This window comes from Gigantopelta aegis, chromosome 3 (genome assembly GCF_016097555.1).
Source record: "Gigantopelta aegis isolate Gae_Host chromosome 3, Gae_host_genome, whole genome shotgun sequence".
NCBI lineage: Eukaryota > Metazoa > Mollusca > Gastropoda > Neomphalida > Peltospiridae > Gigantopelta > Gigantopelta aegis.
Genome location: NC_054701.1, coordinates 60127630 through 60155045, shown reverse-complemented (window position 1 = coordinate 60155045; position 27416 = coordinate 60127630). Strand labels below are relative to the sequence as shown.

The 27416-nt window shown below is 33.3% G+C and overlaps 3 protein-coding genes across 3 annotated transcripts in view; 1 reads left to right on the top strand and 2 right to left on the bottom strand.

The window, feature by feature from the left end:
• The window catches only part of LOC121368346, a 29500-nt gene extending 21041 nt beyond the window's left edge, over window positions 1–8459 (bottom strand). The window contains exons 1-8 of the mRNA XM_041493038.1: window positions 8310–8459; window positions 6755–6901; window positions 5753–5883; window positions 3714–3816; window positions 2910–3051; window positions 1466–1679; window positions 958–1081; window positions 484–661 (exon numbers count right to left, since the gene is read on the bottom strand). Of these exons, the coding sequence (XP_041348972.1) occupies window positions 484–661; window positions 958–1081; window positions 1466–1679; window positions 2910–3051; window positions 3714–3816; window positions 5753–5883; window positions 6755–6901; window positions 8310–8417 (1147 nt within the window). The 5' untranslated portion in view covers window positions 8418–8459. The remainder of the gene's footprint in view (window positions 1–483; window positions 662–957; window positions 1082–1465; window positions 1680–2909; window positions 3052–3713; window positions 3817–5752; window positions 5884–6754; window positions 6902–8309) is intronic.
• A 354-nt stretch (window positions 8460–8813) lies between these two features.
• LOC121368347 (SREBP regulating gene protein-like) lies at window positions 8814–14534 on the bottom strand. Its single transcript, XM_041493039.1, has 5 exons — window positions 14440–14534; window positions 12176–12341; window positions 10675–10826; window positions 9948–10061; window positions 8814–8949 (listed from the first exon to the last, which is right to left on the bottom strand). The coding sequence occupies exons 1-5, from the start codon at window positions 14530–14532 to the stop codon at window positions 8860–8862; spliced, it is 615 nt and encodes a 204-aa protein (XP_041348973.1). The 5' UTR covers window positions 14533–14534; the 3' UTR covers window positions 8814–8859.
• A 296-nt stretch (window positions 14535–14830) lies between these two features.
• LOC121368345 (E3 ubiquitin-protein ligase RNFT1-like) lies at window positions 14831–27416 on the top strand. Its single transcript, XM_041493037.1, has 8 exons — window positions 14831–14920; window positions 16679–17210; window positions 17937–18022; window positions 18554–18669; window positions 21625–21778; window positions 23192–23404; window positions 25080–25181; window positions 25725–27416. Exons 2-8 carry the CDS (start codon window positions 16718–16720, stop codon window positions 25854–25856), a joined length of 1296 nt encoding a protein of 431 aa, XP_041348971.1. The 5' UTR covers window positions 14831–14920; window positions 16679–16717; the 3' UTR covers window positions 25857–27416.

The window sequence follows — 27416 nt, the reverse complement described above, 5'->3', positions numbered from 1 at the left end:
TGAACCATCTGAGTTAACAAAACTAATCATCAAATTAAAAACCCAGTGACAACTAATAACTTAAAGTTCATTATTTGTGAAGATATCCACCAAAAATAAAAATACCAAATTTACAAACTGTCTGAGTTAGCAAACCAATAATCACATAAAAAAAACAGTACAACGTTCTAATAATTTAACGTTCACCAAATTTAAAAACAATATTAATATAATATCATTATGCACAAATAGTAACCAAACATAAGCACTTAATTTACATTTGATACTATTATACATACTATTTGTAACCAAATGTGAGTGCTTACTTTACATTTGATACTATTATACATACTTTACATTTTATACTATTATACATACTATTTGTAACCAAATGTCAGCGCTTACTTTACGTTTTATACTATTATACATACTTTACATTTGATACTATTATATATGCTATTTGTTTCAATATATACTTTTTTGGCAGAGTAGTGTACTAATTACCTTTATCTAAGGAAATCTGAGTGGTGTTTCTGAAAGCCAGCTGGAGAGGGAACAGCCAGTGTATGAGGTAAGGCTCGTAACTCCGATCGTACACATATAAGACATTCAAACCACGAGCAGTTTCCTTCATGTGGTCGCCTTGCTTGTAGGCTGCCATGCATGTAGTGTTTGCATAAATCTGAAAACAAACACATTACATTATAATTATTTTCTAAAACTGTTCAGGATCAAACAATACATATCTCATATATTTTGTAGTTGATGGGTTAATGAATATTCCTAAGAAAAGCCATTAGTTGGGGGGAAAAAATGGATTACAAACTTTTATCTCAATAATTTGATATTTTCAATAACATTCATAAAATCAAAAATAAACATTTTCTGTGTAAATTTCCTCACTATTACACTATGATGTAAGCATTTATATTTTATAGGTTTAAAAAAACAACAAATCATAACTCAGTTTTTTTTTACCTCAATAACTGCATTTTCAATCAAGCCGTTGATGGGAGAATGTGTCGGTCTTTTCAGTCTCAGCTCATTCAAACCACGGGTGACAGCATGAGCAAACCTCTCTCGTATCAATTTCTCAACATAGCTGTATGTAAGAAAAAACAAAATAACTTCTCAACATACCTTCCAGGTAAAAATATACTGACTGTTTTCTAGAATTAAACTACTATTATTTTCTCAGCAGGTTTATAATTAGAAAAATATTCTTTCCTAAGAAATCTAATTTGACCAAAAAAATATTACATATTTTTCTTAACTTACCTAAAGTTGATTTAATTTTTTCTCGACATAACTAAAAAAATACCCAACATCTTCTTAACATGTTGACAGTGTGTTTGTTTGTTTGTTTTGTTTAACGACACCACTAGAGAAGATTGATTTATTAATCATCAGCTATTGCATATCAAACATTTGTGTTACATATGATTCAAATGTCATAATTTAAAAGTTATAAAATGATGGAACTTACACTTCCTTCATTTTCTTTCTCTCCTTTCTGAATAGGACGTCAGCCCACATGTACGACCGTAGTTTGCCCGGGAGCTGTCTGCCATGAAGTCGACCTGCCACATGCTCGAACTTGCGCGGATCTCTCTCCAAGATGGCTACAATAGAGCTACCTATCGCGTCACTCTGAGGACCCCACAGTGGAGGAGGATCACCTTCTAGGTCTTGCACTTGACCTGTAGGTGGAGAAAAAAAGAATCTTTTGAATTATTGTGTTCATTAAATTGAAAAATATTATAACAATATTATAATTATGTTATTGTTCAGTAAACTGCAAAGTACATTAAAATCAACAACAAGTAGAAATGTATTCATGGCACATGGCAAAGTCTTCACCTCTGGCTACTACAAAGATGGATGGATGGAAAGAATACATGAGACTAATAGTGTAATACTAAATGCCACTATATCCCCTATGCACCATTCAGTTATGTAGGTGTTCTGACAATCCATTCTGAATATTACTTTGAAATACAAGAAAAGGAATATTTGTTTAATGACACTTCAGAACATTTTAAACTACTGCTATTTAGTGTCTCACCTGGTTATTTCAATACATAATCTAAAGATTATTCCACAGTGATGTGTTTCACGATGTCTAATGGTATTTTTAATGTTTTATAATTATTATGCAGCTTCTGATGTGGAAAGTAAAGTTATAAAGTTTTTTTTTGTTTAATGACACCACTAGAGCACATTGATTTATTAATTATCAGCTCTTGAATGTCAAATATTTGGTAATTATGACACTTAGAGAGGAAATCTGCTACATTTTTTTATTAGTAGCAAGGGATCTTTTATATGAAGCATCTCACAGACAGGATAGCACATACCACAGCCTTTGATATACCAGTTGCAGTACACTGGCTGGAATGAGAAATAGCCCAGTGGGCATCTGATGTGGAAGTCCATGAATGAACGGCGGTCAACACAATTTTTTTATATGTGCTGAATACCATATATTAATAAAAAATATGACATGCATAAACCAGACCCAACAAATTTTCCTAAGTTCAAGAGCCATAACTTAAAGAAAACTGGGTACATCGCAATAAAAGTCAAACTTGATCAGTCACAATGTTTATTAAAGCTATACATAAAATTTCAACTCAGTATTTTAGACATTGTGAAAGAAAAAGTATGGAAAAGTATGGGACAGAACACTGGACGTACAGACAGAAGGCCAGACACAAAACCTATAGTTCCCTCCAGTTGGACCAGTATGGGACTAAAAACAAATGAATTATCTGCCAACAAACTATTCTTGGCAATATAAATTAATATGCTTTTGTTGCAGGTAAAAGTAAACAATATCTAAGGATATACAGACTGGATAAACAAGCTGAATCGTATTTAGTCTCTGCACTATTTTGACTTGGAGACATCAAAATACGAATGCAACTAACTTTTGATCTGGCGAGTGGACGGTTTCACGGTGGTGGCCGCCGAGTCTCCTGATGTCGCAGAAACTGGCTTCACCCGACTCGGAGCTGGCACTTTAAAATCAGGAAATCTTTTTTTGTTGGCCAGATCCTCTTTCTTCTTTTTCTGAAAACAGATTTCAAAATAGACACACTGTTCTTTGTCCTGTCCTTGTCATAAAGATAACAAAACTTTAATCTCTCTTGAATAAGACATTTAATTAGTTTTCATAACTTTTGTACAGTTAAAACATGAAATTGTAGAATGAAAGAACAAATGAATTAATGAATTGCTTAATGACACCACAGCACAAAAGATATATTGGCCAACTGGTAAATTCAAAAGAAATTTAAAACAGTCCAAACCACAGCTATAGCTACATCAGAAATAAAAAAACATGTTACAAGTATATATTCTAATACAGTTATATATACTCTTCAAAGAAAGTAGGGGAACCTGGAATATTAATGTTAATATCAACTATTAGACCGAAAATACGTTTTGACCACAGACATCCTAATAAAGAACGTTCAGGTCTGTTTATCAACACACTGAAACAGCTAATATACCTTACAATTTTGGCAATTGTAAATTCTTATTAGAGTTCACCCTACTTTTTTTAAAGAGTATATAACAATTTTGAATATTTCTTAAATAATATTTACTATCAGTTCAAAAATAGTTGCAAAAGATAGTTTGTACTACAACAAATCTATATTTTACCGGACACAACAAAGAGGTATAAACCATTTCAGGTAATCTCAATAAACATTAAATTAAATACATACAGCCATTTGTTCTTCCTGCAAATACAGCTCTCGATCAAGTCCGTTAATAAACACACCAAATGAATGCTGCAAGAACTCAGAGTAACCTGCTGGAGACTTATCACTGGAATAACAAAATTAAAATAATGTATTACTTAAAGGAGAGGACAATTAAGGCATTTGGCCTGGTATGCATATTCAACGATATATAATACACATTACTGCTTAATATCAACAAGTATAATTGTATAGTTAATTAATAAAATGGTTAAATGTGACGGCTATTATATATGACGGGCGCAGCCATTTTGTACCATCCCAGTGAATACGCCCTCTGGCGAGCTGGTGGTTACGTAATACCTAACGTATCAAGTCAGGAATTAGTCTTCGAACTGAAGAAACAAAACATACCTGATTTTTGCGAATGCATCACAATGTTCTGTAATAATAGTCATCCCAGTAAGCCAACAACAATTATATATATTATTTTTCAATCCAAAATAAACTACCATTGTCAAAGTGTTGAAATAACTGTATTATGGTTTACATAAATTAATCTATGTACTGAAATAATAATCGGAGTATTTTCTTGGTTAATTGGTCTTTTCTTTCCGTGGCCTGTACCTGTGGTTCCTGATTGGCAGGTGTACATTTAGACGGTCCCCAGACACTGTGTCTAGACACACTAAAAAGACGTGCCTCTTTAATTAAGATCACAGGGTATTGTGTGGTAACCGCACGGATACCCCTCCAATCGCAATGGGCATTATCAGCCGCCTGCTTTATTACTGTAAGTAATTCTGTAAAACCCTTGATTAAGTACTTTCCCATCTAAAATCACAAAACTGACCAATTACGTCGTCCTAAAGAAAAGAAAAGTATCACTTGGGTATCGTGAGTGGTCGTTTTTGCTTGAACGTACCTTACCAATAGGCCTAATAATATGCATTTTTTCCAATTCGTTCTATTGATGCAAATTGAAATATATTTAGTTAAATTTATGTTGTTTTACAAATCAGCTTAATGAAAGCGAAGTGCCTTGTTGTAAATTAATGCGTTTGTTTACACTGTGCTTAAGAGGAGATGGATGGAGCTGATGTCACTTCGCCCCAAGCTATACTACCGGTTGTCACAAAAACAAAACAAAATGGCTCCCCCAGTTAGCAGGAATAATCATGGTTTTTTTATTAACTCTAAAATTATGCGTTTTTCATTTGTTAAAGTGTCAGTATGTGTTGGTGGACCGGGTATGCATCTTTCCAACACATAAGGCTCTTGTTTGAGTTGACCCTACCTTTAATGAAATTGTTGAATCATAACAAAAAGTTATAAAAAAATGTTTCTCCTCTGTTAGACACATTTAACAAGACATCAGAAGCTGTTCATAAGAAGCCATTTCTTATAGATGATTCACTACATGAAACACAATGGATTTCAAAAATCCTATAATTAAGGGAGTTGTGTTTTTCAAACTGGTTAAGTCTAATACAAAAACGTCCACAGAATTTTTTTTTATCCGAATTTTAATGTATTGAAATATGAGATTGATTTTAACACAGAGTAATAAATTTAGGCATGGTTTATGTGGTTATGTAAAATCAAATGGGTTATGTGCATTTTATTATGGGCAAAACCCATAATTTTCAGTTCTCAGAGGATTGCATCAGTGATGGTTTAAAGCTGCACTCTAAAGTATATTTTAATATTAATAATTTAACCATTTAGAACAGATCATCCACATTATTTTTCTTATTATTCCATGTTTTCATATCTAGATGGAGTTACTTTTCTTGGTAACATCAAAATGTATCAATTCACCATTTACCATCATTTAAATAGAAAATGCCTTTTGCACCATTTACAGAATTTCTGTATTTTCTGTAACCATGAACACTGATAGTGAAAACTTATAATTTAATAAAACTGCAATGTTGTTTGTATTTTGCATTAGAAAAATGAAGATATAAACATTAGGAGGCAAAACTGCAGCTTTAAATCTTATTAATTATTCTCATATAATACTAGTATGTCTTTTCACATGTCAAAGGTTAAATAATTACCCAGGAGCCACTTCAACAAGCATCCTCTCATATCCCAGCTCTTTGACAGCTTTGTACATCTGACTGTTGAGCCACGACTGAGCTTCAATCATCAATCTCTGTCGCTCTTCAGCAGTCATGTTCGGTGGTTCCTGCCAAAGGCAACAGAATTTATATACAATCAATCTACAATATCACGACAAGCAAAAATTACAAATATAAGGACCATCTACAAGATAATGTCTGAAGACAACCAGAACTATGATTGTGGAAGTCTACAAGACAAATAAATATTGATCAGATTCATTTGAAATAACAATGGTGTACAAAATAAGGGCAGGTATAAAAATGGAGAACAAAATTTTTAATATTGAATTTATTGCCTCATTGCATAAATGACAGGGATATAGAATATGCAATACAAGAGATATGATTCAGTATAATACAGTCATATTTCTAAAGGTTTTAAAAAAACTAATTATGAAAAAGAAAATACGAAGATGAAGCACTGTAATACTGTTTTCCAACACTGATATTAACCTTCCAGCTTTGAGATTTTTCTGGGGGCAGGATGCAGCCCAGTGGTAAAGTGCTTGCTTGATGTGTGGTCAGTCTGGGATCGATCCCCGTTGGTGGGCCAATTGAGCTATTTCTCATTCCAGCCAATGCATTACGACTGGCATATCAAAGGCCATGCTACTAACGGAAAAATGTAGCGGGTTTCCTTGCTAAGACTATATGTCACAATTAACAAATGTTTGACATCCAATAGTCGATGATTAATAAATCAATGTGCTCTATTTGTGTTGTTAAACAAACAAACTTTAATTTTTAAAGATTTTTCCCTTTAAAATTCATCAACTGTATAGGGTCAAAAAATGAATCCATATTATAGTACTATAAATAAGGAAATCTGTGACCGTTTTCGTCTCTAAAACTAAGCACTGCAGAGACTCTGTAGGTTAACAAGACACTCTCATCTTTAGACACTATGTAATCTGGTCGAACACAACAAGATCTTACCAAAAGCTGAGGATTCTGTTTGACAGCAGGCAGGTACTGCTGTAAGAAGTCCACTCCCAGGACCTCCAGCAATGCTTCCTTCCTATCTGCATGACCAAACTGCTTCTCAGCTTTTTTAGCCAAGTCTTGAGCAATCACTTTTTCAATCTACAAAGTTATATGCAAAGATAATTTTTAGCCATATTCAATTAGTGGTTATTAAGGTCGACGAAAGTCACTTTTCACACCCTTGTTTTGGCTTCGTACACAATAAATATAGCATATCTTACCATAATTTCACTTCAAATCCATATTTCGTAAAAGTACAATTTCTTAATCACAAGATTAGTAATGTTCAAACAAAACAATTTCAATAGCAATTTTACATTGGAATTTTTCCAGCGTTCTTAAAACGGAAACATCATGTACCCAGTTTATGTTTTTTGTAAGGAGATTCAAAGTGACGTCATTGGAATACTGACGTCATTTAAGTTCAGAATTAGCAATATTATTAAAATGCTTCACTACATTAAAATAAAAAATGGTCTACTAACCTTGACCCCCGTCAAATTTCTATAACAAGCGGACAATGCTGTTTACAGGTTGGTATGTTTTTTATTTTTCATAATTCTGGACAAAATATGAAGTTTAAATTTTAAAAGATGAAAAAAATCGAAAGTACCTTTTGTCAAATATATCATATAAAAAAATTACCATTGGATATGTTTTATTTATTGTGTATGAAGCCAAAACAAGGGTCTGAAAAGTGATGGTTGTCGACCTTAAGTATTACATGCATCTATTGTTGGATAAGAATCATGTGGTATTTCTCTTTTTTAGGCTAAACCTCACCTCCGATCTAGTTGCATTCACTCAATTTTGCATTCACTCAATAAGAATTTTTTGGAACTAAATATTTCATTGACCTAGGACTTATAGTTTGTGAGAAACTAATCTAAACGTAAAACCTTAATGTTAAAACTTTTACACTATCACTGCTGCCAGATGCTTTAGCCATAAATGTAAACATGTATGTTTTACATTATTGTTTGTTCACAGAACGGTTAAATACAGGCTTGAACATTGTCCCTGCTTATATCATGTCAGACTTAAAGGTTATCTTTCATAGCTGCTGTCAACTAAACAGCATGACAATAGTAAAATTGGACTAAGTTTAAAACTATCAATATGTATAATTAAGTAGAGGTATATAGTGATTTCCCTAGAAACTAGGCAAGGCATAGAAAACCAAACATGTTTAGGGCATTTTCACAATTTTTCGGAACACTTGTTTTTCATTAAAAATACACAAAAAATAATTGAAATAAACATTAATGTAATTTATGTGCTTGCTTTAATAAATGAATGGCAAAAGATATAAAAGGCATATTTTATTAATTAATAATACCTTTTTTAGTGTTTTATAAAGGCAATTTTAGAATTAATTACTGAAAAAGACTTCTTTAATCTCAGGGCAGCATGGTGCTGATTAAGGCAAGATGGCACTAAACTATTGAGGCATGGTGCCGCGCCATGCTAAAACAAGCTAGGGAAAACACTAGGTATATGTGCATACCTTGTGCCATGGTGCATCTGGCAACAATGTCTGTTGGTAGCACGAGTTGAGCCACTGAAGACGGAACGGCTTTTCCTCACTGGGTTGTTTTGGTGTAACACCAGGCATTGTGTCTCTCGTGTAGTGAGAACAGTAAAACACTAAATATCAACTTTGAGTCACCTTATATAAAAACTTCAAATCTATCACAAATGACAACTTTGCCTAAAAACTGTCTTGTTTAAAAAATCACAACAGTAGTTACAATATTCATATAAATATTATAAAAAAACATGCAGACACAATTGACGATCCATGTCCTTGGTTACAGTCCTAGAACTTTGTACACAAGTGATAATTTCACATAAAACTGTGAAAAGTCAATGTTTGTTTATCCAGTTACAACACACCAGGAATTACAACATTCAAATGTACAAATGTGCAGAGTCAATAACAAGTGTTTTTCGTACACTTTGTACAGAATAAAATACTGATGGAATATTTACATCTCAGGTAATCTACCCAGTTATGTACACATGACCCCTGACCCCTAAACTAGCCCAAATTACACTTAATTGAGCACAGCTTGTAAGTCTGGTGGATTTTCGCCATAACAATATTTGGCTTTCGGATCACGGTAGGAATTTTCATGTTGCACACTCTGAAAAAGTAAATATTACCAATTTAGTAATATAGAACAACAACAAAAAAAATTCTGATTTACTAAATATATATAAACTGCATAATGTTCAAACACCATTATCTGGGTCCCATTTCATGAAGCAATCTTAACGCTAAACTCTCCTTAAGTGCACAACTACCTTATGCATCTAAGATAATCTTAGCACCAAAATCACTTTGTAAAATGGGGCCCAGGAGTTTTGGCCACAAATTGTTTTTGAACCTGCTTCTTGCCAACAGTCACTTACAAGAAAGTAATTACAAAATGAAAAATAACAATTTTAAAATGGTAGAATGAAATGTGATAACTTCAAGTCCTTGAACTTATGTATATCTAAACTATTAAAATGTGTATTGCACTGTGGTTGAATTTTAACATAAAGCTAAATTAACTGGAACTTGGTGTATTTTTATACACTGCGTTCAACCAAGATCTAGTGTTTTCCTTTTTTCAAAGATTTTGGAAAATTAATAACAGGATGTCACAGGATAGCCGTATCAGTCAATAGAAAGAAAGAAATGTTTTATTTAACGACACTCAACACATTTTATTTACGGTTATATGGCATCAGACATATGGTTGAGGACCACAGATATTGAGACAGAAACCCAGTCACCACTTCATGGGCTACTCTTTTCGATTAGCAGTAAGGGATCTTTTATATGCACCATTCCACAGACAGGATAACACATACCACAGCCTTTGATATACCAGTTGTGGTGCACTGGCTGGAGCGAGAAATAGTCCAATGGGCCAATCGACGGGGATCGATCCCACACTGATCGCGCGCTGTACTATCAGTCAATAGATTTGGAGGTGTAACATAGATATTTTGAGATTCCTTCTCATATTCTTATACTTCTGACCCCAAAATCTGGAATCCACAAAAGCACAGAATCCTGTTTAATTTGCCTTATGTTATCAAGATAATGGTACTTGTAAGTAATGTTGCTTGTACTGTTCGTGTGTTGCTGTACCTGTGACGAAGTCCTGCACTTCAGTAAACAGAGTTCAAAATGATCTTCTACGAAGGCAAATGGGTTGAATGGTTCATTGCTGGCTTCTTTCAGAATCCTGGATAAAAGTGTTTGCTGAAAAAAACGGTTAAGCAATAAAATTGTTGTTATAAAATAAAACTTAACACTTGAGGTAACTGAAGAAAAACATTTAGAAAGTTTTTAAAATAAATTTTGGTATATTCGTTTTGCATTTAACAGAAACCAAAAACAGAAAGATTACTTTTGTGTTTGGAAAACTGTAAACAAAATTCAATTAAGATCATGTTATACATACTTAATAGTATGGAAGGTTCTCTAGAACCATCAATTGTAGGCTCTAATCTAGAATTGAAAAACCAGGAGAACTAACTTCTCCCTTCCCAGAACAAAGGGGAGAAGTATGATAAATATAGGTGAAGTGAACATGTACCGGTACATTTCGAAATGTTTTGCCATGTTCCGCGTTCCATCAGAAAAAGTCTGAATTATACACTGGTTTTTAATTGTTGTCTTGATGTCTGTTGTATGATTTCACTTTTGAAACTGGATTAGGTCCAAAATATTACAGCGACTTTGAAATTATCACTACTGGTAATAACTTAAGCTGACTTTCGGCAAAGAAAACATTCATTGTGCCGGCAAGATTAGGGCCTGCAATAGAAAAGTGTAAATTAAAAAACCCCACTGAGTAGGCCTTACCCCCTACCTTATCTGGTTGTAAGCAACAGGAAATACAATACTCATAGACGGCACAGCACTTGTTGGACATGCAACTTTCACAGTGGTATCGCTTGCTTGATGTGGCACGCACATTACAACAGTTGCCTGGACCAAGATCTTCACGCTTACACACGTAACCTGTAAAACCATACATCCACTTGATACAAAAGACAAATTAAAAAGGTATTAATTAATTATTAACAGCAGGGCATGAACTTAATGACAGCACCGACGTCATTGGCCATAACTGCGATATGAATTGCCACAGGTCAGGGCCTCTACCAATGGTAGGTTTTTTTTCGGCCGGATTAAAATTATTGCTTTTGATTGAAGGGATATTTTTGTTTTTGTTTTTATATTATTGCAAAAGTTACTGGCTTACAATTGCCATAGTGGTGTATGTAATAAATTGTTAAGTTCAATCCCTGATTAACAGTACAGGTAACATATAACTGTAGTTGATTACTTCACAGAGGTCTGTGTACTATAATTTTATATGCAAAAAAACCACTATCCAATCTGATGGTTTTTAGAAGAACATACCTGTATTTATATTAACTATTTCAACAAGTTTGAAAAAGTAAACTATGTTATTGTTTGAATCTGTGCTATTAATTTGTACTCAACATGATGGATGAATGAAAAAAAAGGAAGTTAATTATTTTTCTTATTTCCTAAATTCAAAGGCCATAACTCTATGAAAATTGGGTAAGTCACCATGAAAGTCAAACTTGATCAATAACAGTATATGAAAAACCTATATACCAAATTTTAGCTCAATATCATGCGGCATTGTAAAAAAAAACATCCCAAAAACTATATGTGGGACAGACAGATGGACAGACAAACAGGACGGAGATGAAACTTATAGTCCTCTCCGGTTGGACAGGTAGGGCACTAATAAAACACCTCATGTTGTATATATTGTATATATGTTATTATTACTGTGTCAAATATGACATCTTAAACATAAATAATGTTAGTTTGAATGACTAATTAAAAAAAAAAAAGGAAAAAAAGAAAAAGGAAATGTTTTTTACATTCAGGACCAAGAGTGATAAACTTACAAAGTGTAATTTATGAACACATGACCGATACAAAAGGAGAGATAAATTTTCCACTTTTTGGAAACAAAGAATATTGTATTAATTTTCTAGTTGATGATATTTATATTATGTAAGTTACTGTGTTAGAGAATTTCATTATTCCCTTTGCTCTTGCTCAAGAAATAAAACAATTTCCTAACCCCTTCCATAAATTTTGTAGTACACTCACTCATTTGATAATTCTATTGTCTATTTTTCTCAGTGTGTGTGACAGATAACCTTGTTTACTGGGAATCTGTGAATAAATTATATTGCTACTGAAATAATGTTTTTTTGTTGGTTTTTTGGGGAGGGGTGTTTCAATGTAAACAGTAGTGAAATAATGTTTTTTTGTTGGGTTTTTTGGGAGGGGTGTTTCAATGTAAACAGTAGAAGCCTTACCTCGTTCGTCTGCTATAAGATGAATCCCTTGTACAGAGTTCCGGCACTTGAATATTTTTGTATCATTGCCAACTTTCTCTGGCTCATCGGGGACTTTTGGCTGCCATTGAAATGGTTTTCTGAGAGTCTGCTTCACCTCATACTCATCCAACACCAGGTCTTTTGACTACAAAATAAACAGGTTAGGAAAAGAATGTTGAAGGTTTGAAGGGAATAGGTCAGCTTGCCACAATCTGTGTAGTCTCAAGGCTTTCAGTCTCACTAATTTGGGCACAACAGGCTTTTTTTGTGCGTCTTGTCTGTGCACACCAAGGCTTTTTTTTAGTGCAGTAATGTTAATAATAGCTAGTAGAGTTGTACATATTCAGAAATGCATTTTAAGTTATTTTAATCTAATTACAGCTTAACATGTTTTGAGGTTAACTTCTTTGCACTTAATATGGGCTTGCTTATTTTGTGCACACCAGTTATCACCTCAGCTCTGGTGCAATCTAAAGCCCAGAATCCACTCTCTCAAAAGTTGCTAACAAGACTCATTACTTGGTTAATTTGTCCCATTCCAATTTGACTGTACTTACGGTAACACGTTTGTGATCCTTATTGGCAATATTTTTAAAGTTAGCTTAAATAGTATCAAACTGCAGGATCTTTGTTTGTTTTCTTATAATAAAAATATACTCAAGACTGCAACTTTAATAAGAAATGAAACGAATGAAATTGTACCAGTCTGTAAAATGATCACCAATTAGTAGTATATGAAAGGAATGTTACATATTACTTATTATTTAATCAATAGTTATTAGCAATTTATGATAGGAAGGTCAGACATTTTTTGTTTAATTCTGTTTATTTCCTAGTTATTTCTAGCAATTATATAAAAAAAAAGTTTGAGTGTTTTTCAGCATTAGGTGATGTTATTGTGTACATTAATGTACGTGTTGCAGTAAACATTCCTTTTATTTTTTTGTAACTCAGTCCTCTACATTGAGACCGATTTGGTTGCATATGGGACAATTTTTTCAATTTGGCGACTAGGACATTTCATACTATATGTATAAAAAATAGTAGGAGACACCATCTGGCTCATAGATGGAAAAGATAACATAGATATTGATAAGACTTTCCTTTGGCACTGTCACATATAAAGAACATTATAAATACTTATCATAAATAGTTAGGGTTAGTGATAGTGCCAAAGGAAAGTCCTTCCTAGATATCTGTAACTGGTCAACAGTGGTGATTTAAGATTGTTATTATTCACTCCAAATTGATCACTAAAATTTATCCTTAGGAATGGAACATTTTTAGCAGATGCATTTGTCAAGGACTGTATTCCAGTTTTTGTTAATAGTGGAACAAGTGTGTATGTACACGAAAGCTGTGTTCATTATGGCTATTAGAGCCGGAATCTTTGCCTACTTATTGGAAGACAAATATTTTTTTATGTTCATTATCCTGGAGTACCGGTAATCAATAGTTGCACACCTAAAAACAAACTGTAAAGTAAACATGTGTAACCGAAAAGAAATAAAACAAACATTATTTACTTAAATAGTGGGTCCTTTGCTGTATACAACACACTATTTGTTATTAATATTTACTGTAGAATTCATTTGCCAAAGCAAGTTTTTAAACAGAACCCACTTTTGGCGTACTATGTAAAATGTAAGGAATAATAGCACACTATATTCTTGTTACAAGTTCGGCAATTTCAGTCTCTGGACCCGTATATTTGGTATTGGAGAAAACTGACTTTTTACTCATGTTTTTGATTTTAGACATATTCTGTTAACGGACCAGGAAGTGTTGCTTTATCATTTGTTGATAAATGTGATGTCACTGATTCACGCGTGCTCACAAGCTTTAGACAAAATGTGACGTGTACGACTATTCATGTGCGCGACTACTGATTACTCTACGATATAGAGTTGTATACATTTCTGATGACAGGGACTGATTATAACCATCCAAATGACCGTCTTGCTTTCGATGGCGGAGTACTCAGATAGATATTTGGCAATTTGAGCTTTATTAATTATGCTTGCACCCCTAGTTCCTACGGGCCTATGGACAGCTTCGAAAATCTTATATCCAGACTGTGACAATGACATATGATAGCATCATAAATTTATAAAAACGGTTATCCCTCCCCCAAACAGTGAAACACCCGACTCCTCACACCCAACCCCTAAACAAAATTACTTCTGGTGTGCAACCAGAAGTCATATAAGCAGCAATTTGAAAACCCTTACGGTTGTTTTTACCTTTGAAAACACTGATACTAGAAAATACAATAGGGATCCAATAAAAATAGCACTTAACACCCAGCGTTTTCGCAACACTCGGGTGATAAACATTGGTATCGTAACATTTATACGGAGTTGATATATTAATTATATTTTCGTATATAAAATAACACAACTGTTATCATTTGAAATTATTGCATAATTATATTTTTATATTCTTCTTGCAGTTTTATATTATTTAATTGAAAATACTAGCAATAAACAAAATATCATTAATACATCATTACGTTTTCATTAGCTTTGCTTAAAAAGCAACTTTCTTGATGTGTCGTTATATTTGATTGGACCATGTTGAAAAACTAAACCAATGAATTGTATTGTTTCATAATGGTCACTATAGAGGAAAGAAATAAAATAATGTGAAAGTAGGAACTACGGAAGTTGTCAGCTGGTGTTTTAATTAAGATGATATGTTTGTAGATATCGAAAAAACCCCAAAGTAATCCATTAATATATATATTATAATTATTTTTATGGGTTCTGATTAAATTTTTTGTTTGTTATTCACTAAACTAAAAATGTGCTACAAATCATAAAATTCTTGAAAAAATTGCGTAGTTTTCCATTTCAATTTCTAAATCAAATGACATTCAGATGTAACAGGTAATAATACTGTCAGCCTATGTACCGACTGTAACCCGACAATAACCCAGAGGTTAATGTCAATATGCACATTGTTCATGTTTGACACAAGGATACCTCATTTAACAGTTTAAATGAGTAAAAAAAAATATATCATATGTATGTAGGAAATTCTTTTTTTAGAAAAAATTATGGTCGAGTATCTCAGTATAGTAAAATCGAGAGTATTGTAATTTCAAGACTGCAATGTTTGTGAAATTCGCGAGCACGCTCGCGTTTCAACCGTTGATTTTGATAATAAAAACATCAGAAGAGACACCAAGTGGTTTTGAACAAGTTTCACAGAAATAATGCGATACAAACAGACATAACGACAATAAAATATTTGTTTATATAGTTTTTAACTGTTTTCACTAATTCCTCTTTTTACCCCTTAAACGAAATCCAGCATTATAAAAAAATACAGAAGTAGACAAAACTGGTTTGTGTTGGTTGGCATAAATGACAGCTTTCGGTCACGTGACACAATGGGAGGGACTCTGTAAGGCCACGATAAAGTAATTAAATGGGTACTAACAGAGTTGGGGTTCTTATCAAATAAACAGCAAATAAAGCACTGACAGATTACTTGAGAGTGGGTTATAATGCCAGAAATTCTGCTTTTAATGTACTGCACCAAAGAAAGAGCGACCAGGAGAAGTTATTAATACATTTGCCCTCACTGTAGGTCCAACAGTCAAAACAATTAACAGTAAATTGCATGTTCCATACTGATTTTCAGCTTTTCGACAGTTGTCGGCATTTAAAATTTTATGATGTTTATTCATTGTTTTATGAATTTTACTGTCCTTTTCATCAGTTGGTTAAAACAGGTTTGTTTTTAATACAAAAGAAATGTAATAAAATATTCCAGAAACAAAACATTTCTTTTAAGTGACCCTAATTGAATGTAACGTCATAGAAAGTAACACTGTGTTAACTCTCAACTAAGTTACAATACTTTAACTGGGTGCCATTTTGTTTTATGAGGAGTTTGTTTGGAACGTTGTTTATTATATCAGCAGCGTTCCAGTGGATTTTATTTTCATTTGACATTACTATAAACATATGTATGTACAGATGAGTGACAATTTCAAAGTATGGTCCTTCCGATCAAGTCAAACCTTAAAAAAAAAAAAAAAAAAAAAAAAATCCCAATGGGTCCACCGAGTGGATTTGATCTTTCGACCCAAGCACATCGGGTGAACACTCTACCATCTGAGCTGACACCGCTCATTCTATATGGAATATGCAAATGTCACTTTTTAGCTCTGGAAAGTCATGTACTTTTGAATTGGGCTACATGGAAATTGAAAATTGGTTTAAAATAATTTTAAAATAAAACAAATTGCATCAAAACCATGTAATATTATAATGATGATCCCTGAAAAATCCTTAAATGTTTTTGGGGTTATTGAAAATATGTTTAAGTTATAGAAAGTGGTTCATAGCAAAGTGTATCCATGTACCCTGTGAAAAGTTTTTAATTATTCAATTGTAATTTTTTTTTTTTTAAATAGGACCGTTTGAAAGATTTTAAAACCTTTTTTTTAAATTCAGTTTTCTTTCTTCACAGGTTACAGTTACTGAGACCTTTTAATTGTTTTAACTGAGAATGGCCGACAACAACAGTTCCAGTGATCATCCACCCGAACAGACACTCACTTGGAGAATTGGAAATTTCGAAGTCCCGACTGTAATTGGACACAATTTCGGGCAAGGCTTTCTACAGAATTTGCCCACACACATAAGTGGCGCTGCAGCACCGACTGTTATGCACCGCGTTCCTTTGTCAGTGATATCAGAACCGTCAGTTGTTGTAGATATGCAGACTGTGAGTCCCAGATACACTCAGGCTGGAGAAGCAGCTCATTCGCACGGGCATGGCCACTCCCACGGTGGTGTCCAGGATGAGAATCAAAATGGCGGTTTACACGGTGGTGTTCCTGTGATTCCTGGTGTGGCTGGTGGACATGCACACAGACACAATGGAAACAGTTTGAACGATCCACAACAGCAGGACTGGAAGCCCTTCCTAGAATGGTTGCAGAAGTCCGGAGTTTTTTTTGTGCTCCTGTTTATTAAGCTCATTTACGACCATAGGTTAGGTAAGAATAATTTTGAAGTACATTGAAATTCAGGCCTCCAGAGTTTACAGAAACAATTGTTTTTGGTAGCGTGTTGGTGTTGTGTCAGCAAAATCACAGAACCAAAAGTCAGGTTACCCATTATATTATGTAATTTAACTTGTCATTACTCTGATGACATAAAAACAGTTTCTGACAGGTACTGAAGGTCATGGGGCACAGAACTTAAAAAGTATTTACCTTAAAATTTTAAATCCTGAGACATGGAAATATTTTAATAAATGGCATCTAATAAATGTATTAAGAAACCAGTGTTAATTGAAATGAAAAGAATTGCAGTTTTAAGTAAAAGTATTTTAATAAATAAAGTGATTTTGAAAGTTGAGAATATTGTAACAGTAATTTTTAGCATGTCATTTACAGGAGGATTGATTTTTCACATACCCATAGTAGAAGTCGCAGGTGTATTAGTACCCAGCGCTACGGTATCGTAAAACCATTGTAGGCTATGGCATGTGTCGTCGTGACATCACAGCTTACGATGGTGTTACGGTATCATAGCGTTAAAATGGCTTCGAAAATCTGTAGCCAGGAATGGTCACTATTCTAAAAAAACAAACATTGGCCTAATGTGATTAATTTCATTTGTATTGCAAAACCTAAAAATCTGTTAAGTAATATATACATGGAAATTTGAATTGTATTGTTGGTGTGTTCACTGATAGTAAATGAAACATTCTTCTTCAGGTATGCTAGTATTTCTGGGTCTTGGAGGAACGTTCTACTACGCAAACATGAAGATGGTACACTTCATTCATCAGTCTGCAGTCAGAGTAGGTTATTTTGCCACCACATTGAAGTGACCAACATAGTCCTGATAGATACCCATTTATATTAACTGTTGATTATATTGGCAATAATGAAACGTCAGCAGCAGGTAATTTTTGACTTGACATAACACTTTAAATTTATATTCATCAGAGTTATGCCCTTAGTTTTCACTATTCATTTATGGGTAGGATCATAAATAAGTATTATATTTTACATTGAATTGATTGTAGATTAATTGTTTTATAATTTTCTAATGATTATCATTATTTGTAATCATTAGATGATCATCTTTTTATTATCAAATCACTAATGTCCATTTTTTACAGAACTTTGTCACTTGTTCAGACCAAATGTATTGTAGGATGTTTTTGTGCTTCAGTACTTATTTCATGCCTTGTTCACCTAAATTATTTGCAAGTACGTGTACTTTATTTTACGGTGACAGTCTGGGTTTTTTTTACCCACTAAACAAAAGTGTTAACTGTTTTTATTACCATATGTTTAACACTTACTTAAGCATTGTTGAATTTCAGGAAACACATTCCAGGTGTGCAGTGTTTCCATGGCAACCAGTTTGGCTTGTGATATTCCTGTCTTTAAATATAGGCATCATATTCTACGTCTTCCGAGAACAGTCGTTATGGAATGTGTGAGTATGGCATTTACTATGTACACACACAACCATTAAATTACAAAGGCTGATCTTTATGATTTCATGGCTTTTATAAACAGGTTAAATACACTAAGTATAGAAGATACATTTAATGATTTTTAGACAGTTGTTATATATTGGGGTGTTTTTAGCATGTTGGTCATAAATTAATAGTTAATATATGAATTTTAACCTTTACTGTTTACACTCTGGATTAATTTTTGACAAAAAACATGTTGAGTGGGTACAAGTTTATAATTTTTACTGACATATATTCACTTGAATGTTTTATAAATACATAAAATAATTTTCATATGTGAATCGGTAAGCATTATTTTCGTGGGTTTTTATAATTTTTATGATATTTTAGATCAGTTGGTGGCAAATTGAAAAAGTTGCGTTTACTTACAGGCATTTGTGGCCAGCTGTCCAGTATTTATGTCCATTATTCCCAATAACAGTGGTTTTCTGACTAGAAAAAAAAAAATAAAAACCGAACTACGATTCATATTGCAATATTTGGTGATTTCCGTTGTTGGTAAAACGATCAAATTTATTATCAAATCAGCTGTCACAATCAGCTATTAATCCCTGAAAGTGATAGCGACATGCCGCCATTGTTGTCAAGTGAAAATACTTGCTGAAAACCAAGCTATTTTCTACAGAAAAACAACAAACAAAAGCTAGCATACTGTAGAATAAATTGTTTCCTGTTAAGAAAAAAATGTTTCCGGTGAGTGTCGTGTGCAGAACAGCAGGAAATATGAATTGGGGAATGCACTGTATACAGTGTACAGTATGTCAACTGGCGTGACGTCGGACGAGATATCTCACCTGCAATAGTCAGAAGGATAAACAGTGAATATATCTTTTGGGTTTTGCGGGTGTCTATTGATGTTCACTTTTTTATTGCAAAAAGTCTCTGTCTAATTTAATGTAGTAATTTAATAAGAGGAATCTCAGGCCCATGCATGTACAATTTTAGATACTTAAGACTTCAGCAAAGTCCCCAGACTTTAATTTCATGCTGTTTGTATTGGTTAGACTTTGTCTTTTGTCACACAAGATAAAATATGGACAAATAAAATCCACAACTAAAAGTGCATTTAAACCTGACACCAAACTTGGATAAATGGAAGCAACAGAAAAGATATCCATATTGAAGTAGCAAAGGAGGAAAAAGAAGAAAAACAGAAGTTTGTTTTATTTAACGACACCACTAGAGCACATTGATTTATTAATCATCAGCTATTGGATGTCAGACATAGTGGTAATTCTGACCTAGTCTTAGAGGGGAAACCTCTTACATTTTCCCATTAATAGCAAGGGATCATTTACATGCACCATCCCACAGACAGGGTAGTACAAAGCAAATATTTATTTCTGTTCATATTTGAATTGCAAAAATATATTACTGTTGTAATGTGTATGTATTATGGAGAAGGCCTAGTAAGTTGTGTAACTTGTGCCTAATCCATTTGTTCTTTAAAAAGCAAATATGTTTCAATAGCAAAGGGGAAGTGCCATAGGTCACAGGTCTTGTGAAATATTTATAAAAAGAGAAAATGATCTAAATTTTCTTCATTATTACAGCAGTGAGCTAAGATTTTAAAGTTTTATCAGAACAGGCCCTGGATTTGCTACTTATAAACCACATTTATGTTAAATTATAATTGCTGACTCAAATTGTTAGGTAGTTTAAATATGGTCGAGTATTGTAAAATCGAGAGTACCCTGTATTCTAAGTTCGAAACTCAGCGATTTTCATCAAATTCACGAACACGATCGCACTTCAATTGATTTTGATAATAAAAACATCAGAAGGGACACCAAGAGGTTACAAACAAGTTCACAGAAATTATGCGATACAAACAGGTATAATCAAAACAAAATGTTTGTTTATATAGTTTTTAATTGTTTTTACTAATTCCTGTTTTCACCCCGGAAATGAAACCCTGCATTATCAAAAATATGGTAGTAGACAAAAAAGATTTGGGTTGGATGGCAAAAATGACAGCTTTCAGTCACATGACACATTGGGAGGTACTGTGTAAGGCCACGATAAAGTAATTAAATGGGTACTAATAGAATTGAGGGTATTATCAAATAAACAGCAAATAAAGCATTGACAGATTACTTGAGAGTGGGTTATAAAGCCAGAAATTCTGCTTTTAATGTACTGCACCAAAGAAAGAGTGATCAGGAGAGGTGATGAATTCATTTGCTCTCACTGTAGGTCCAATAGTCGGAACAATGAACAGTAAATTACATGTTCCATACTGATTTTCAGCTTTTCCACAGTTGTCACCATTTAAAATTTTATGTTTCATTATTCATTGTTTTATGAATGTTACTGTCATTTTCATCAGTTGGTTAAAAAAAAGGAGTGTTTTTAAAATACAAAAGAAATGTAATAAAATTTTCCAGAAACAAAACATTTCTTTTAAGTAACCTCAATTGAATGTAACATCATAGAAAGTAATACTGTGTTTACTCTCAACTTTACAATACTCTAACCAGACGCCATTTGTTATAGGGGAGTGTATTTGGAATGGTGTTTGGTATATCAGCAGTGTTCCAATGGACTTTATTTTCATTTGATATTTACTATAAACATATTTATGTACAGGTAAGTGACATTTTTATTGTTGTAAGTTTCAAAGTAGGTTCCTTTCCGGTCAGGTCAAACCTTAGGGTCTCGAAATTACAATACTCAACTGTATATTCCGCTGTCGCATCTTATAATTTTACAATTAACTTACACTCTACCTACAACCTACAACATTTTCCTTAACTGACCAAGTTTGACAAATCCAATGTGTTTCTGACCATGCTTGTATTTGTATGAAATCTGCGTAAAATGTTCTGCAAAACAAAAAAGGTGGCATTAAAACTATGATCGTTATTCTTATTTGAGTTGTATTAACCTGGTTTGTTGTTTGTGACCTGCAGGCTGATCATGAAGATGCCCAGTGTGTCCGAGGTGGACATCTGGACTCTGTTGTGGATCGTGCTGCTCATCGACTACATCATCAAGTTTGCCACCATCATCGTCAAGGCCTTGGTGTCCCTGGTGCCTCACAGCTGTCTGCCCCACAGGAGACGGGTAAGACATTTTATCCGGAATCAATATTAAATCAGTGCCTTGATGGAGCATACCGTATGATAGTGGAGGTTCCTATCATCCTTCTTACTGTGCCAGGGAGCAAGAGAGGAGAATTACTGGTCACACGACAAAACAATCCGTGCTGCCTCACAGGTGTCTGCCTTACGGGTGTTTGCCTCACGGGTGTCTGCCCCACGGGTGTCCCTCACAGGTGTCCATCTCACAGATGTCCGTCTGACAGGTGTCCGCCTCACTGGTGTCCGCCTCACAGGTGTCTGCCCCACAGGTGTCTATCTCACAGGTGTCTGCCCCATAGGAAATGGTTAAGACGTTTTGTCCTGAGTCAGTATTAAGTCATCCTCCGGCTCCATGCCTTGACGGAGCCTACCATGTGTTAATGGAGGTCCCTCTCATCAGTGTTACTGTCTTAGGGGCGAGGGAGGATAGTTACTAGCCACACAACAAGACAGTTTGATTATCCCTTAGATACTTCGTTAATCATCAAACTCTTTGGTGACTGAGGAGAACTGAAAACGACAGCTCATTTCATCCTACAGACCGGACTACTGATGTAGCTTGTAAAAGAGAAGAAGTAGATATCAGTTGGGGGAAAATCAATATAGTTTTATAAGGCAGTCCCAAAAATTATCAAGAGATGCAAGTGCATATATATTTTTAGTATTCACAGAGTACAGTTAAATAATACTTCTTGATAGAATGTTTGCATTAAAAATATTTTAGAATGTTTTATTTCAATTCTTGACTTTTTATATGCTCATTCTCGAATAATTAACATTCTATATTTCTGGTAACGGGAAAAATAAAAGATTTCATATGAGATTACTTTTTTTAGTCAACCCATTTTAACTAGATACTTCACAACTCGACTTATAACAATTGATCAAAATATATGTTGAGTTTGGTGTACTAGAATTTTGTAGATTATGCTGCCTCAGTGTAATACAGGGTAATATTTTCTTTTTGAAAAACATCTGGTGTTAGTCATAGACTCATAAAAACACAAATTATATGGGTCTCAACTGGAGTGATAACTTAGGTTTTGTCTACTGTAATTGATAGTCTCCATTCTTCAGTACTTGCAATTTAATAACTTGTATAGGTTGTGGACCAATTCTGTTTGCACAGGACTATTTATCTATTAAAGATTCACTATTTTATCTATCAGCACCTCCAAAACAAATTTTAGTGGGTGTCTGTGAGATGAAGAGATATCAAAATAATATTGCCAGCAGGCATATGCAATTTAACCATGAGACTTGAATCGTAGGAAAATTTTATACCTTGACTATTGTTCTATACCTAGTTACCGTTTCAAGTTGGTAATAATTATGTTCACTAACAACAGATTCAAAAATAGAAATGTTTTAAAGATGGACGTATTGTCATTTTCAGGGCAAATATTTCATGTTTTTGGAACATCTGTCGCAGTATTACCGAAACTTGATACCCATTCTTCCATGGATCCACTTCCTGACCGACGATGAAAACACTGGTCGGTGGTTTTCAACGTTTCTCGTCATCGTATACATGATCTTTAAGACAAATATTCTCTGGGGATTGTCTTTCGGCATAAAGAAAGCTTTCCAAAGGCTTCGTGTAAATACGGTAAGACTCTTTTCTTTTTTCTTCTTTTCTTTTCTTATACAAACACTGTAAAGTGAAAGTGCCGAGGAAGTTGTAATATTTTTGTTAAATTGTGTGATAGCATAGTGGAAGTGTTAGTAATTGATCTTTTATGTGCACTCTCTCATATCACGGCATCGATATGTGAGGAGTGAAGACTATGAAATGGGAAATAGCCTTTTAAGCTTGTTATCTTCTACCTGCATCCCTATCAAAAACACAGTCACTAAGCTTAGTTTCTCTCCATTTTGTGATTAGATATACTGTAAATCATGTAATTAATACGTCATGATATTATTGCGTCCGTACATGAGTGAACAAAAATGCGTATTTTAAAATTTATTAATGCATCAGGCAAAAGTCCACATCACATAAAAACCACAGTTGTGTTGTTATTATATTGTTTGGGCTTCATCTTTCATGTTAAAAGAAGTCAGTGGTTGTTTTCACAGCTACTACATAACCTGAAGCTAATCGCATGGTGGGTCGACCAGGAAGCCCTAATTACTTAAAATAGTGTAATTAGTATAACTACAGCTTATTGTTAAGGGTATGCCTTGCACTTTTGTGTGGTGATTGCTTCTAATTAATCCAACAGTAGGAATAAAAGGTAAACGGGTCGCTATTACAGGGCACAATATTTCACGTGAACGCAGACGTATTATTCTAACAAATGTTTTAGACTGATTTTATACACATGATGCGCAGCACAGGAATAGACGTTAACAAATGCGATATATTGCAACAGTGACAACTTGCGACCAGTCTAAATTAAATGCCATGTATAGAGTCCAGCCAAATGGTTTGAAGAAATATGCACGGATTGTTGGTTACGGTTATATAATTTTCTACTGTTTCATTTTTAAAGGAATATATTTAGTAATAAAATTTGTTGATTATAATTTTACAAATGTTCAAAACAGTTTAAATGTATACAGTAATCCAGAAGTGTAAGAAAATTTGAAAAATACTCACATCGCAAAATGAGCTTTTTAAAAACAAAACATTTGGAACATCACTGTATTATATAACCACTATGATATTCCAGGAAAGTGAAAATAGAATGGCAACAACGAAACGAAAGAAAGTTTCTTGAAGTATTCACAAAAAGACGTTTAACAAATTTGTTTTTGTATTTTGTTTCATCTTTATATTATAAAAGTTTTATTTTATTTAGAAGTATTATAGTAAAATCCTGCAAATTTTTTGTATTGGGAATGAGACTAAACAAAATGCGTCAAGTTGTTATTGCGTTGATGTGTTCGCCACATTTTTTGCATTAATTACTTGCTCGCATTAATTTCATGATTTACAGTATACTATTTGGAGTGAAGAAAGTACTAGTTCACTTGCCAAATGCAAGTAGTGATGAGTTAAAAAAGTATGATCAGTTTGACTGGTAATTATTTTTTTTTAAATACTTCTGTATTTCCAGTCAATTATTTCTTGTTTGTCAGGTAAGGAATGAATGAATAAATGAATGAATCTATATGTCAATGAAATATTATATAGCATTTGGTTGATACTGATCCAGCAGACATTTGAGATATTTTCTATTTCTGAACCCGTGAATATTTTGAGATCTCTGTGATAATTACCTGTAGTCTGACAATCCCATATGTGTGATGACATTGAATTTTATTATGTGTGATTTTAGGCATTTGGTATCAAGCCCAATTCTGAGGACTTGAAGTGTCGAGCAGATCCGTGCCCAATATGTCAGGATGATGTCAAGGATCCTGTTATGTTGCCTTGTAAGGTGAGGACTGGACTGTATATTTGGAATGGGGTTTTTTTTAATAATTGTTTTCCATTTTAGAAATTAATGAAACAGGAGTTACTCATAAGTTAGTATGAAATGGTGTTTTTTAAATTAAAAAAATAAAAATTCAGCATTTCTTGATTTTAATTTTAAAATCGAAATGGCATATGACTAGAATCTTGTTGAGTTGCTACTGCTTTGTCATTAAGTCCTGCTTTGATTAGAATAGAAACAATTTTGATAATTTTACACAGAACTAACCCAGGTTTATGAATTTGTTGTCTTCATATATCCTGACATTAACTTTGAGGGCATAACCAGAGGTTTATATTTATTTACGCAAATTTAAACAAAGGAAATATAACTCTTATTGGCTTGAAGTCACTGTTGTCAAATTATTTAGTTAATCCAAACAGTAAGATTTATAAATTATAACATTGTCACATTACGGTTTAATTAGACTATCCATTTTTGTACTGAAATTATTTTTTCACAGAGTTACACCATAGCGCACTTTAACACAGCTATTGTATCTTGCAGCATATATTCTGTGAGAACTGTGTGTCAGTGTGGTTTGATCGTGAACGGACCTGCCCCATGTGTCGGGCCGAGATCACAGAAAATCCCGTCTTTCAAGATGGAAGTACGAGCATTCATCTGCAGTGGTACTGAACTGCTGGCGTTTAACAGAACACATTTATTTTATTTCCAGAGGAAGATGAAAGAGCTCACCCAAGTTGTTATTTTCCTATGACCATGTCCATTTCTTTAGAAAAAAAATATATTGGTGTGGGTTATGTTTTTATTTTTATTTATTTATACTTTGGGAAATAGCATTCAGGTGTTTTCCAGCCAATAAGCACACAACAACAACATGATCATAAGATTTTCTGGGGCAATAAATATTAAAAAAAACAAAAACACCCTCTCCCCCCAAAAACAAACAAACACACACAAAAAAACAAGCACATGTGAAGCGACATATCTCTTTGTATTGTAACTGGTCTTACAAATGTTTGTTAAAATTGCTCATACACTAATTATGTGATTTTATTTTCCATACAATGTATTAAACTTAATTCTGCAAAATAACTGCAACACTGCATAAATACCCAAAGGAAAATACATAGAAATTATAGGATAGTAGACCAAAAAAAAAAAAATCTGCCCAACAGTGTATTTCTAGAATTATATAATTGACTTTTTAGCTTTTTATAAATCTTATTTCAGCTGTTGTTTTTTTCTTTTTGGTTGGAACTGAAAAATATGTGTTTCTTATTTTAATCATAGTCTTGATTCTGTATGTAGCCTTATTTAATACAGATAAAAACAATCCCAAAACTGTTTATTATTACAGGAAATAACTATCTTTAAATCAAAAACATTGCCCTACCTTTTTATTATTATACTGTAAATCATAAAATATTAGTGGTCTTAAAATTTATCGAAATCCAAATAAGTGACATATTAGCGACATAAAACTTTAGCAAGGTCGGCACTATCAAACTTCAAAAAAAAAAGAAGAACCTTAAGTTGTCGGATCGGCTGAAAGAATACTCTTGATATATGTTGACGTTATACAACTGACAGACAATTACATTTAACAGAACGTTGCAGTGATGTGCATGCTAACTATTGTTTGTTATACATATAGTTTAATCAGTACCATGTAACCGTTGTTGTGTGTTCAGTCAATCACCAACAACAAAATCAAACAAAATATGTTCGGAACAGTGTATATATCTCCTTAAAGTTAGCATAATGAAATATTAGCATTTTGTATGGCCTCGTTTAATTTGCTGATATTTTATGTTCGCTAACATGTCCTGATTTACAGTAATTGTATTGTTTTATTTTTATTTGTGCACAATAATTGAGAAACTAAGGAAAAGAATTCAGTAGATTTGTGGTAATCTATTTTCATAACTATAAGATGTAGTGAAATGTGAATTTTTAACTACAAATTAAGAAACTTTAGTTTCTAAGATTTGTTGTATGTTTTCATGCACTAAGTGTAATATGTGCATTAAATTATAAGGGTAAAACAACTTATGAATTATTTTGTTTTCACTTCTGTAATTTGTTTATGTAGCAGTTTATAATGGCTAGATTGTGATAACTAAATATTTATTATTTTAAAACAATCTTGTTGGTTTCCTGTTGTTTATTTCATTTTTCATTTCCACTTATTTTCGTGCTTATATCCAGTTAAGGTTCAAGCATGCTGTCCTG

Bases quoted from the DNA above. Each gene is read 5' to 3' on its own strand.
- LOC121368347 (XM_041493039.1), bottom strand. From the start codon at position 14,532: ATGTTTATCACCCGAGTGTTGCGAAAACGCTGGGTGTTAAGTGCTATT. The intron at 10,827-12,175 runs GTAAGGCTTCTA...ATGGTTTTACAG, and splicing joins TCTTATAGCAGACGAACGAG to GTTACGTGTGTAAGCGTGAA. The intron at 10,062-10,674 runs GTAGGGGGTAAG...CGTTTTTTTCAG, and splicing joins GTTGCTTACAACCAGATAAG to CAAACACTTTTATCCAGGAT.
- LOC121368345 (XM_041493037.1), top strand. From the start codon at position 16,718: ATGGCCGACAACAACAGTTCCAGTGATCATCCACCCGAACAGACACTC. The intron at 18,023-18,553 runs GTAGGTTATTTT...GTTGAATTTCAG, and splicing joins TTCATCAGTCTGCAGTCAGA to GAAACACATTCCAGGTGTGC. The intron at 18,670-21,624 runs GTGAGTATGGCA...TGTGACCTGCAG, and splicing joins GAACAGTCGTTATGGAATGT to GCTGATCATGAAGATGCCCA.